Source organism: Pseudophryne corroboree, chromosome 2 (genome assembly GCF_028390025.1).
Source record: "Pseudophryne corroboree isolate aPseCor3 chromosome 2, aPseCor3.hap2, whole genome shotgun sequence".
Taxonomy (NCBI): Eukaryota; Metazoa; Chordata; class Amphibia; order Anura; family Myobatrachidae; genus Pseudophryne; species Pseudophryne corroboree.
The window spans coordinates 729811614-729825677 of record NC_086445.1 but is presented as its reverse complement, the minus strand read 5'-3'; the positions used below and the strand labels follow the sequence as shown (position 1 = coordinate 729825677).

General features: G+C 47.0%; 1 protein-coding gene across 2 annotated transcripts in view; it reads left to right on the top strand.

The window, feature by feature from the left end:
- The window catches only part of PPM1J (protein phosphatase, Mg2+/Mn2+ dependent 1J), a 244421-nt gene that overhangs the window by 174199 nt on the left and 56158 nt on the right, over nt 1-14064 (top strand). For both annotated transcript variants that reach the window (XM_063955390.1, XM_063955391.1), the window contains one exon: nt 9415-9478. In XM_063955390.1, the coding sequence (XP_063811460.1) occupies nt 9415-9478 (64 nt within the window). The remainder of the gene's footprint in view (nt 1-9414; nt 9479-14064) is intronic.

Here is a 14064-nt window from a genome sequence, read left to right as displayed (position 1 = left end):
CATCCCAAGTGCGGATTGTCTGCAATACTTGTACATAGTTATTGTTACAAAAATCGGGTTATTATTGTTGTGAGCCATCTTTTCAGAGGCTCCTCTGTTATCATGCTGTTAACTGGGTTCAGATCACAGGTTGTACGGTGTGATTGGTGTGGCTGGTATGAGTCTTACCCGGGATTCAAAATCCTTCCTTATTGTGTACGCTCGTCCGGGCACAGTATCCTAACTGAGGCTTGGAGGAGGGTCATAGGGGGAGGAGCCAGTGCACACCAGGTAGTCCTAAAGCTTTTACTTTTGTGCCCAGTCTCCTGCGGAGCCGCTTTCCCCATGGTCCTTACGGAGTTCCCAGCATCCACTACGGACTATGAGAAATAGAATTATCGGTAAGTAAATTCTTATTTTTTTTTTTTTTTTATTATGAATCTTATGTAGTATACAATTTAGGTATATTATAATAAATTAACAACAAATAAAGGTAATTTTTTTAAAATATTCCAAAATGGGCTAATTAATTGGTACAAAACAAAAGGTTTTCTGGCCCCCAAGTATGGCTCAATGGGGAAAAAAAGTCAAATTTGATTCTGTACTAGGTCAGTGATCGAGAAGTAATTGAAATGAACCAACATTTGTCTGGTAATAAGGCAAAGGGCTCTTGATCTACTGTATACTGTTGGTGTAACATATTAGTGGAAAACAAGTTAGGTAGTTATGTAGATGGCGCCACAAGGGATCCGCAGTGCCTAACAAAGTTCATTAGCAGAAACAGTACAAAAACAACAACAAAAAACTGCAAAAGACTTACTGTACAAAACATTGCAGAACTAAATATGAGTGTGGTTCAATAAGTAAGGTAGAAACAGACAAAACACCGGCGCTGATTGAGTTGCATATCTAATATTAAGTTAGATTTAGTTATATATGAGCTGCAAACTTCAAAGTGTTTAGTGTGTTCCACAAACAAAGGATATACCGGTGAATCTGTTTAAAGAGACGCCTGTTCTCTATAGAAATAGTATGAGAAGTTGCGCTAATAAGGTGACCTGCTATGGCTGAAATTAATTATGCTCACTCCAATTTAAAATGTGTAAATATACACACATTTATTTATACTATTAGTCCACAAGGTTCATTATAAATGTGTAACTGAAAAATCATAACAGTTAATGCACACCTGAATAAAAAGTGTTTTCCTTTTCAAAAGTAAAAAAAAAAATGTAAAAAAAAATATATACAGTAATTAAAAAACACTGGTCCTCCACATCATTTTCTGGTGTAGATAAATGGAGTTAATATTCCCTCTCCCCACTTTTTTAGTGCAGGGTGATGTTATTACAGTTTGAAGTGCCGTTAGTATTCGCTACAGCGTAGCGGTGAGTATGTTACCAAGTCGGATATTTGGAGCATCAGCAGCTTCCACTGTACCCCTCCTCTCAATGCAACGTATATGAGGAAAGGCTGTCTGCAGCTACGATCAGCTTTCTATTTACCTCCTGCCTAGGGAAACAAGGGGCTTCACGGCTTTGAGTGCTGGTATTCACATGGCTCGATTGTCCGGACCTGACGGCCGTCCGTGGGTGTATTGCAATAGCCGCACCTTTAGTTCCACGTCCCGGGGGAGATCCGATGTGTATAGCACAGAGTAAATCAGTAATAACATCACCCTGCACTAAAATTGGGGAGAGGGAATATTAACTCTATTTATCTACACTAGAAATTGATCCATGTGGAGGACCAGTGTTTTTTAATGATATATTTTTTAACATTTTTGAAAAGGAAAAATCTTTTTATTCAGGTGTGCATTAACTCTGATGTTGTTTTTCTGTGACACATTTATAATGAGACACAATATCACCACTTCGTCCTTTGGTGCTGTGAACGAAATTATAACCACTCTCAAGATTCTACCTCCTCTGGGGGTCTATTCATGAAGCAGTGAAAAGAGTGGAGAAGTGAAACAGTGGGGAAGTTGCCCATGGCAACCAATCAGCTGCTCTGTACAATTTTATAATATGCAAATTATGAATGTTACTTCAATGCTGATTGGTTGCCATGGACAACTTCCCCATTGGCTCATTTCTCCACCCTTTTCACTGCTTCATGAATAGACCCCCTGGTGTTCTTCCAAGCAGCAAATCTCTGTAGAACTTCATATTGCACTCAAAAACAGAAGGAAAAATTTCATAGTGTATCACACCTTCAATACAATTTACTTTCCACAATCAATATTGCAGCCCCCTACCAGAATTGATGGTCTACACTGAAGCGGCTTAAGCTGGTTGGAATCACACTCCTCCCTTCAATTCATTGTCGATATTGTTCCATTACATATGTGGGATAAAGGAAAACTTCCAATAGTGTAATAATGTTTTTTTAATTAAAAGATGAAAATTTTAACTACAACACAGTTTAAAATGGACTCTCACCCGGTCATCTGGTCTACCAATATAAAAGTAGACAATGGCACATGGAAGATATTCAGAGGCCTTGAGGAAGATAATAAGAATTTACTCACCGGTAATTCTATTTCTCGTAGTCCGTAGTGGATGCTGGGAACTCCGTAAGGACCATGGGGAATAGCGGGCTCCGAAGGAGGCTGGGCACTCTAGAAAGATCTTAGACTACCTGGTGTGCACTGGCTCCTCCCACTATGACCCTCCTCCAAGCCTCAGTTAGGTACTGTGCCCGGACGAGCGTACACAATAAGGAAGGATTTTGAATCCCGGGTAAGACTCATACCAGCCACACCAATCACACCGTACAACTCGTGATATGAAACACAGTTAACAGTATGAAACAATAGAGCCTCTCAACAGATGGCTCAACAATAACCCGATTTAGTTAACAATAACTATGTACAAGTATTGCAGATAAACCGCACTTGGGATGGGCGCCCAGCATCCACTACAGACTACGAGAAATAGAATTACCGGTGAGTAAATTCTTATTTTCTCTAACGTCCTAGTGGATGCTGGGAACTCCGTAAGGACCATGGGGATTATACCAAAGCTCCCAAACGGGCGGGAGAGTGCGGATGACTCTGCAGCACTGAATGAGAGAACTCCAGGTCCTCCTCAGCCAGGGTATCAAATTTGTAGAATTTTGCAAACGTGTTTGCCCCTGACCAAGTAGCTGCTCGGCAAAGTTGTAAAGCCGAGACCCCTCGGGCAGCCGCCCAAGATGAGCCCACCTTCCTTGTGGAATGGGCATTGACAGATTTTGGCTGTGGCAGGCCTGCCACAGTATGTGCAAGCTGAATTGTACTACAAATCCAACGAGCAATAGTCTGCTTAGAAGCAGGAGCACCCAGCTTGTTAGGTGCATATAGGATAAACAGCGAGTCAGATTTTCTGACTCTAGCCGTTCTGGAAACATATATTTTCAGTGCCCTGACAACGTCTAGCAACTTGGAGTCCTCCAAGTCCCTAGTAGCCTAGGCACCACAATAGGCTGGTTCAGGTGAAACGCTGACACCACCTTTGGGAGAAACTGGGGACGAGTCCTCAATTCTGCCCTATCCATATGGAAAATCAAATAAGGGCTTTTACAAGACAAAGCCGCCAACTTTGATACTCGCCTGGCAGAAGCCAAGGCCAATAACATAACCACCTTCCACGTGAGATATTTTAGATCCACGGTTTTTAGTGGTTCAAACCAATGTGATTTTAAGAAACTCAACACCACGTTGAGATCCCAAGGTGCCACAGGAGGCACAAACGGGGGCTGACTCTGCAGCACTCCTTTTATAAATGTCTGAACTTCATGTACTGAAGCTAGTTCTTTTTGAAAGAAAATCGACAGAGCCGAGATCTGTACCGTAATGGAACCCAATTTAAGGCCCATAGTCACTCCTGCTTGCAGGAAATGCAGAAATCGACCTAGTTGAAATTCCTCTGTTGGGGCCCTTTCGGCCTCACACCATGCAACATATTTTCGCCATATGCGGTGATAATGAGTTGCTGTAACCTCTTTCCTGGCTTTAGTAAGCGTAGGAATGACTTCCTCCGGAATGCCCTTTTCCTTCAGGATCCGGCGTTCAACCGCCATGCCGACAAACGCAGCCGCGGTAAGTCTTGGAACAGACAGGGCCCCTGCTGCCGCAGGTCCTGTCTGAGTGGCAGAGGACATGGGTCCTCTGATATAAATTCTTGAAGTTCTGGGTACCAAGCTCTTCTTGGCCATCCACGAGTATCGTTCTTACTCCTCGCCTTCTTATTATTCTCAGTACCTTTGGTATGAGAGGCAGAGGGGAGAACACATAAACCGACTGGTACACCCACGGTGTTACCAGAGCGTCCATAGCTATCGCCTGAGGGTCCCTTGACCCGGTGCAATATCTTTTATAGCTTTTTGTTGAGGCGGGACGCCATCATGTCCACCTGTGGCCTTTCCCAATGGTGTACAATCCTATTGGAAGACTTCTGGAGGAAGTCCCCATTCTCCCGGGTGGAGGTCGTGTCTGTTGAGAAGATCTGCTTCCCAGTTGTCCACTCCGGGAATGAACACTGCTGACAGTGCTAACACATGATTTTCCGCCTATCGGAGAATCCTTGTGGCTTCTGCCATCGCCATCCTGCTTCTTGTGCCGCCCTGTTGGTTTACATGGGCGACTGCCGTGATGTTGTCTGATTGGATCAGTACCGGCTGGTTTTGAAGCAGAGGCCTTGCCGGCCTCAGGGCATTGTAAATGGCCCTCAGGTCCAGAATATTTATGTGTAGGGAAATAACCTGACTTGACCAAAGTCCCTGGAAATTTCTTCCCTGTGTGACTGCCTCCCAGCCTCAAAGGCTGGAATCCATGGTCACTAGGACCTAGTCCTGTATGCCGAACCTGCGGCCCTCTTGAAGATGGGCACTCTGCAGCCACCACAGTAGAGATACCCTGGTCCTTAGAGACAGGGTTATCAGCCTATGCATCGGAAAATGCGATCCGGACCACTTGTCCAACAGGTCCCTCTGAAAAGTTCTTGTATGGAACCTGCCTAATGGGATTGCTTCTTAGGAAGCTACCATTTTTCCCAGGACTCGCGTGCAATGATGCACCGCTACCTATTTTGGCTTCAGGAGGTCTCTGACTAGAGATGACAACTCCTTGGCTTTCTCCTCCGGGAGAAACACTATTTCTGGTTTATGTCCAGAACCATCCCCAGGAACAGTAGACGTGTCATAGGAACCAGCTGTGACTTTGGACTGTTTAGAATCCAACCATGCTGTTGTAGCACTTTCCAAAGTAGTGCTACCCCGACTACCAACTGCTCCTTGGACCTCGCCCTTATAACGAGATTGTCCAAGTACGGGATAATTACAACTCCCTTTTTTTGAAGGAGTATCAACATTTTGGCCATTACCTTGATAAAACACCCTCGGTGCCATGTACAGTCCAAACGGCAGTGTCTGGACTTGGTAATGGTAATCCTGTACCACAAATCTGAGGTACTCCTGGCGAGGATGGTAAATGGGGACATGCAGGTAAGCATCCTTGATGTCCCAGGATACCATGTAATCCCCCTCGTCCAGGCTTGGAATAACCGCCCTGAGCGATTCCATCTTGAACTTGAATTTTTGTGTTCAAGGATTTTAAATATAAAATGGGTCACACCGAACCATGCGGTTTCGGTACCCCAACCCGTGTGGAATAGTAACCCCGTCCTTATTGAAGTAGGGGCACCTTGAGTATTACCTGCTGGGAATACCGCTTATTAATTGCCTCTCGCACAGCCTCCCTGCCTGAGGGAGTTGTCAGCAAGGCATATTTTAGGAAACGGCTGGGGGGAGACATCTCGAATTCCAGCTTGTACCCCTGAAATACTACTTGAAAGAAACAGGGATCCACCTGTGAGCGAGCCCACTAATTGCTGAAATTTTTGAGACGGCCCCCCACCGTACCTGGCTACACCTGTGGAGCACCCGCGTCATGGTGTGGCCTCACAGGAGGCGGGGGAAGAATCTTGATTCTGGGAACAGGCTGACTGGTGCAGCTTTTTTCCCTCTACCCTTGTCTCTGTACAGAAAGGAAGCGCCATTTGTTTCTGAAGCCGAAAGGACTGTACCTTTGTCTGTGAGGAAACCTGAGGTAAAATTATTTCTTCCCAGCAGTTGCTGTGGATACGAGGTCCCAGAGACCATCCCCAAATAATTCCTCACCCTTATAAGGCTCTCTATGCGCTTTTTAAGTCAGCATCACCTGTCCAGTGACAGGTCTCTAATACCCTCCTGACAGAATGGACATTACTTTTATTTTGGATGCCAGCCGGCAAAATATCCCTCTGTGCATCCCCCATATATAAGACGACGTCTTTAATATGTTTTTATGTTTGCCAACTAGTATCCCTGTTTGACAGGGTCACCGACCACGCTGCAGCAGCACTATCTGCAGGTCTCAGTCTAGTACCTGAGTGTGTAAATACAGACTTCAGGATAGCCTCCTGTTTTTTATCAACAGGTACCTATTAAAGTGGCCGTATCCTAAGACGGCAGTGCCACCTTTTTTGACAAACGTGTGAGCGCCTTATCCACCCTAGGGGATATCTCCCAGCGTAACTTATCCACCTGGCGGGAAAGGGTACGCCATCAGTAACTTTTTATAAATTACCAGTTTCTTAACGGGGGAACCCACGCTTTCACACACTTCATTTATTCATCTGATGGGGGAACAAAACACTGCCTGTTTTTTCTCCCCAAACCTAAAACCCATTTTTAGAGGTGCTTGGGTTAAAGTCAGAAATGTATAACACATTTTTTATTGCCGGGATCACGTCACGGATGTTCCTAGTGGATTGTGTATATGTCTCCACCTTGTCGACACTGGAGTCAGACTCCGTGTCGACATCTGTGTCTGCCATCTGAGAGAGCGGGCGTTTTTGAGCCCCTGATGGCCTTTGAGACGCCTGGGCAGGCGCGGGCTGCGAAGCCGGCTGTCCCACAGCTGTTACGTCATCCACCCTTTTATGTAAGGAGTTGACACTGTCGGTTAATACCTTTCACCTATCCATCCACTCTGGTGTTGGCCCCACAGGGGGCGACATCACATATATCGGCCTCTGTTCTGTCACCATATAAGCCTCCTCATTCAACATGTCGACACAGCCGTACCGACACACCGCAGACACACAGGGAATGCTCTAAACGAGGACAGGACCCACAAAAGCCCTTTGGGGGGACAGAGTAAGAGTATGCCAGCACACACCAGAGCGCTATATATATACAGGGACTAACTGAGTTATGTCCCTAATAGCTGCTTTTTATATAATATACTGTATACAGTGCCAATTTGAATGCCCCCCCTCTCTTTTCCCTCTTACTGTACTGTAGAATTGCAGGGAAGAGCCAGGGAGCTTCCTTCCAGCCGAGCTGTGAGGGAAAAATGGCGCCAGTGTGCTGAGGAGATAGGCTCCGCCCCTTTTTCGCGGCCTATTCTCCCGTTTTTTATGGAATTCTGGCAGGGGTATTTACCTCATATATAGCCCCTGGGGCCATATATTGAGGTATTTTAGCCAGCCAAGGTGTTTTTATTGCTGCCTCAGGGCGCCCCCCCCCAGCGCCCTGCACCCTCAGTGACCGGAGTGTGAAGTGTGTGAGAGGAGCAATGGCGCACAGCTGCAGTGCTGTGCGCTACCTTGGTGAAGACAGAGTCTTCATGCCGCCGATTTTCCGGACCATCTTCTTGCTTCTGGCTCTGTAAGGGGGACGGCGGCGCGGCTCCGGGACCGAACATCAAGGCTGGGCCTGCGGTCGATCCCTCTGGAGCTAATGGTGTCCAGTAGCCTAAGAAGCCCAATCCGGCTGCAAGCAGGCGAGTTCGCTTCTTCTCCCCTTAGTCCCTCGCTGCAGTGAGCCTGTTGCCAGCAGGTCTCACTGAAAATAACAAATTCTAAGACTATAACTTTCTAAGAGCTCAGGAGAGCCCCTAGTGTGCATCCAACCTCGGCCGGGCACGAAATCTAACTGAGGCTTGGAGGAGGGTCATAGTGGGAGGAGCCAGTGCACACCAGGTAGTCTAAGATCTTTCTAGAGTGCCCAGCCTCCTTCGGAGCCCGCTATTCCCCATGGTCCTTACGGAGTTCCCAGCATCCACTAGGACGTTAGAGAAATTCAGATATCGAAACGTGTTGGTTGAGGACTGTTTAGTGGAGCTCTCTCTCAGGTGGACGGTACAGTGGGGACCCAGGGACGCCTGTTACACTGTAATATTCATGTGCCATTGTCCGCTTTTATGTTGGTAGACCATATGACCGGGTGAATTTGAACATTTTAAACTGTGCTGTATTTTAAATTTTCATCTTTTAATTAAAAGAACATTATTACAGTATTGGAAGTTTTCATTTTCCCACATATGTAATGGAACGATATCCACAGTGAATTGAAGGGAGGAGTGTGATTTCAACCGGCTTAAGCCACTTCAGTGAATGTGCTAATGTCTACGTACTTAGTAGACCATCATTTCCGGTAAGGGGCTGCAATATTGATTGTGGAAAGTAAATTGTATTGAAGGTGTGATACACTATGAAATTTTTCCTTCTGTTTTTGAGTGCAATATGAAGTTCTAAAGAGATTTGCTGCTTGGAAGAACACCAGAGGAGGTGGAATCTTGAGAGTGGTTATAATTTCGTTCACAGCGCCACAGGACGAAGTGGTGATATTGTGTCTTACTGTATATTTTTCTAGTAGTTTGGGTTAAAGCTACTACACTAATTTGTCCTATAGGCTGCTTCTCTTGTACTATTTCAATAAGTAAGGTAACAAGACCTCTCGTGTGTAATGTTCTCCATTCCCATCAGGCCACAGCAGGTAGACCACTGCTTCCCTTCTCCGCCATTAGACTGCGCCTCATATTAGTCCTACTGTCCCAACATCAGTTATAAAATGGCGGGGCTGGCGGAAACATTGTCACATTGAGGTGCATAGTGTGATCAGATTCTGTGTCTAAAGGGCACATCAGCATCTGGAATTCATCACAAACTTGTTGATGTGTACAGTGATAACTGCATGTCACAGAAACAGGTTTGGGTTTGGTGCACAGTCTTTGACAGTGGCAGGACAAATATTCAAGAGCCGCGATCTGGTCGGCCAAGCACGTCCATACATGTGACAGGTGGACAGACGCTTTCCAGTTAGTGATATTGCTTATGAACTGAACATCAGTGGGTGCTGTGCACAACATCGTTCATGAGCAACTGGGGTACAGGCGCTGACACTGATTTCTTTTATGCCGGGATAGATGCCATGGTGTACCATTGGAACAAATGCTTAGACAAGTATGATGACTATGTGGAAAATAAACTGTACCAAGGCCATACTATTGTTTATAGCTATACGAATTGAATAAATATATGCTATGATGGTCTTGTTATTTTATTTATTGAACCACCATGTCATAATATGTTAAAAATAAATACTTTCTTTTTCATTTTTTTTTATCAGGTCTTATAAGGCTATTGAAGAAGAAAATATGAAGTTCCCACTTATTTATGGAGAAGGCAAAAAGGTTTGTCTATAAGCTAGCTATATAAGGTGTCTGTAGTGTAAGCATATGTAAACTATAGCATACACATGGTAAAGCGTGACCTCAGAGCTGCTTTGGTTGTTTTTAGCACCTATTACATGAGAGCACAAATATGAACAACTAACCTGGATTGCTTGTCTCAGCAAACTTTAGGTCATGGGAATATCTTAATTTTACATTTTCTAATAAAGATATGTGACCTAAATTGATACTGTTTAAGGAGGTTTTATCCGTGAGAAGGGTTAACCCAGTAATCTCAAGTTTAGTAGTTTATAAAATGAGTTTTATGGTAAGAACTTACCTTTGTTAAAACTCTTTCTGCGAGGTACACTGGGCTCCACAAGGAATGGACAATGGGGTGTAGAGTAGGATCTTGATCCGAGGCACCAACAGGCTCAAAGCTTTGACTGTTCCCAGAATGCATAGCGCCGCCTCCTAGATCACCCCGCCTCCCTGCACAGGATCTCAGTTTTTAGTTAACCAGTCCAATGCAGTAGCAGGAAAAGAGACGACAACTGTTAGTAGCCACAACACCGCATTCTCGCGACAGGAGACGTGTCAGCGGCTAATGCCATACCAACCCAAAGAAGCTAAGTGCGTCAGGGTGGGCGCCTTGTGGAGCCCAGTGTACCTCGCAGAAAGAGTTTTAACAAAGGTAAGTTCTTACCATAAAACTTGTTTTCTGCTGCGGGGTACACTGGGCTCCACAAGGAATGGACAATGGGGATGTCCTAAAGCAGTTCCTTATGGGAGGGGACGCACTGTAGCGGGCACAAGAACTCGGCGTCCAAAGGAAGCATCCTGGGAAGCGGCAGTGTCGAAGGCATAGAACCTTATGAACGTGTTCACAGAGGACCACGTAGCCGCCTTGCACAATTGTTCAAGGGTCGCACCACGTTGGGCCGCCCAAGAAGGTCCAACAGACCGAGTAGAATGGGCCTTAATGTGATCAGGAGCAGAGAGACCAGCCTTCACATAAGCATGTGCAATCACCATTCTAATCCATCTGGCCAGAGTTTGCTTGTGAGCAGGCCAGCCACGTTTGTGAAACCCAAACACAACAAAAAGAGAATCTGATTTCCTAATAGGAGCAGTTCTCTTCACATAGATACGGAGAGCCCGTACCACATCCAAAGACCGCTCTTTGGGAGACAGATCAGGAGAAACAAGTGCCGGAACTACAATTTCCTGATTAAGGTGGAACGAAGAAACCACCTTAGGTAGATAGCCAGGACGAGTCCTAAGAACCGCCCGGTCACGGTGAAAAATCAGATATGGGGAGCTACAGGACAAGGCACCCAAATCCGACACTCTTCTAGCTGAAGCAATAGCCAGCAGAAACACCACCTTAAGGGAAAGCCACTTAAGGTCATCTGAACTAAGAGGTTCAAACGGAGACTCTTGTAACGCCTCCAAAACCACCGACAAGTCCGAAGGAGCCACAGGCGGGACATAGGGAGGTTGGATACGCAACACACCCTGACTAAAGGTATGCACATCAGGTAAGGTCGCAATTTTTCTCTGAAACCACACCGACAAGGCAGATATTTGAACCTTGAGGGAGGCCAGATGCAGGCCTAAGTCCAGGCCCTGCTGAAGAAAAGCCAACAACTGGGCTATACTAAACTTGGAAGCGTCATAATTGTTAGATGCGCACCAAACAAAGTAAGAATGCCAGACCCTATAGTAAATCCGAGCCGAAGCCGGTTTCCGGGCACGCAACATAGTTTGAATGACCGCCTCAGAAAACCCTTTAGCCCTTAAGACGGAAGCTTCAAGAGCCACGCCGTCAAAGACAGCCGGGCTAGGTCCTGGTAGACACAGGGGCCCTGAACGAGGAGGTCTGGGCGTTGTGGAAGTAGAAATGGACGCTCTGACGATAGGCCTTGCAGGTCTGCGAACCAGTGCCGTCTGGGCCACGCTGGAGCTACGAGAAGCAGAATTCCTTTTTCTTGCTTGAACTTCCGAATTACCCTGGGCAGGAGTGACACCGGAGGGAACACGTACGGCAGCCGAAACCTCCACGGTACCGCCAGCGCATCCACGAATGCTGCTTGAGGATCCCTTGTCCTTGCTTCAAAGACCGGAACCTTGTGATTGTGTCGAGACGCCATCAGATCTATGTCTGGAAGGCCCCACCTTTCCACTAGGAGTTGAAACACTTCTGGATGGAGGCCCCACTCGCCAGCATGCACGTCCTGACGACTGAGAAAGTCCGCTTCCCAATTCAGGACTCCCGGAATGAATATTGCCGATATGGTCGGTAGATGGCGTTCTGCCACCTGTAGAATCCGTGAGACTTCCTTCATTACTAGGCGGCTTCGAGTGCCGCCTTGATGATTTATGTAAGCCACTGTGGTGGCGTTGTCCGACTGTACTTGAACAGGACGGTTCTGAATTAAATGCTGAGCTAGGTTCAAGGCATTGAAGACCGACCGCAACTCCAGAATGTTGATCGAGAGGAGGGACTCCTCCTTGGTCCACCGCCCCTGAAGGGAGTATTGCTCCAGTACCGCGCCCCAACCTCTTAGACTGGCATCTGTCGTCAACAGGACCCAGTCGGATATCCAGAACGGACGGCCCCTGCACGGTTGTTGGTCCCAGAGCCACCAGAGCAGCGACAGACGGACCTCCGGAGTCAATGAGATCATTTGAGACCTGATCCGGTGATGCAGGCCGTCCCATTTGGCTAGACTCAGCCTCTGGAGGGGGCGAGAATGAAATTGAGTGTACTCCACCATGTCGAATGCTGACACCATGAGGCCCAGCACCTGCATCGCCGAATGTATCGACACTTGCGGACGAGATAGGAAGCAACGAATCCTGTCCTGAAGTTTCAGGACTTTCTCCTGAGACAGGAACAACCGCTGGTTGTGAGTGTCCAATAGTGCTTCCAGATGCACCATGCTCTGAGCAGGGATCAGGGACTTCTTCCAGTTGATGAGCCACCCGTGGGCTTGCAGAAACCGGACCGTCACATCTAGATGACGCAGGAGAAGTTCTGGGGAATTTGCCAGGATTAACAAGTCATCCAAATACGGCAGTATCCTGACCCCTTGACGGCGGCGTACCACCGTCATCACCGCCATGACTTTTGTAAAGACTCACGGAGCCGTTGTTAAACCAAAAGGTAACGGCCGAAACTGGTAATGGCAGTTGCCAATCGCAAATCTCAGGTATTGCTGATGAGACACTGCTATAGGAACATGCAGGTAAGCATCCTGTATATCCAGGGAGACCATGAAGTCCCCAGGTTCCAAGGCCAGAACTATAGAGCGAAGGGTTTCCATCCGGAACTTGGAAACCATCACAAACCTGTTCAATGCCTTGAGGTTGAGAATGGGCCGGAAGGACCCATACGGTTTCAGGACTAGAAACAGCGGAGAATAGTACCACCGGCCCCTCTGCGCAAGAGGCACCTGTACTACGACTCCTGTATCCAGGAGGGTCTGTACCACCGAATGTAGAGTGTTTGCCTTTGTCTTGTCCAACGGGACATCTGTCTAGCAAAATCGATGAGGGGGTCGGTTTTTGAAGGCTATGGCGTAATTTCGTGTGACGACTTTCCGTACCTAGGCATCTGAAGTGGTCTTCAACCATTCCTGGGTATACCCTAGAAGCCGGCCCCCCACCCTGGGATCCCCCAGATGGAGGCCCGCCCCGTCATGCGGCAGGCTTATCTGTCTTGGAAGCTGGCTGACGGGCCGCCCAGGCTCTTTTGGGCTTAGGCTTACCAGGTTTGGAAGTGCGGGCCTGCTTGTTGTACGCCTGACCTTTTGCTTTACCTGAAGGACAAAAGGGGCGAAAGGAAGTACCTTTAGCCTTCGACACAGAAGGAGCAGTACTTGCCAGACAGGCAGTTTTGGCAGTAGCCAAGTCAGCCACAATCTTATTTAAATCCTCCCCAAACAGAATATCTCCCTTAAAAGGGAGTACCTCCAGGGTTTTTCTAGAGTCCAGATCCACAGACCAGGATCTCAGCCACAATATCCGGCGAGCCAGGACTGATGTAGTAGAGGCCTTGGCTGCCAGGATACCGGCATCAGAAGCCGCCTCTTTAATATAACGAGAAGCTGTGACAATATAAGACAAGCATTGTCTAGCATGGTCAGAGGAGATTTCAGCATCTAACTCCAAAGCCCATGCTTCAATGGCCTCTGCAGCCCAAGTAGCTGCAATAGTGGGCCTTTGTGCAGCACCCGTGAGGGTGTAAATCGCTTTCAGACAACCCTCCACACGTTTATCCGTAGGCTCTTTTAGAGATGTGACGGTGGTGACCGGTAGAGCTGAGGAAACCACCATCCTAGCCACATGTGAGTCCACTGGAGGAGGCGTTTCCCAATTCTTAGACAGCTCCGGCGCAAGGGGATAGCGAGCCAGCATCTTCTTTTGTGGCACAAACTTCGTACCCGGGTTTTCCCAGGGTTCCTGACGTATATCAATTAGGTGGTCAGAGTGAGGTAAAACTTGTTTAATCACCTTCTGACGCATGAACCTATCTGGTTTCTTAGGAGGAACGGATGGCTCGGGATCATCCGTAATCTGTAAAATTAACTTAATAGCCTCCA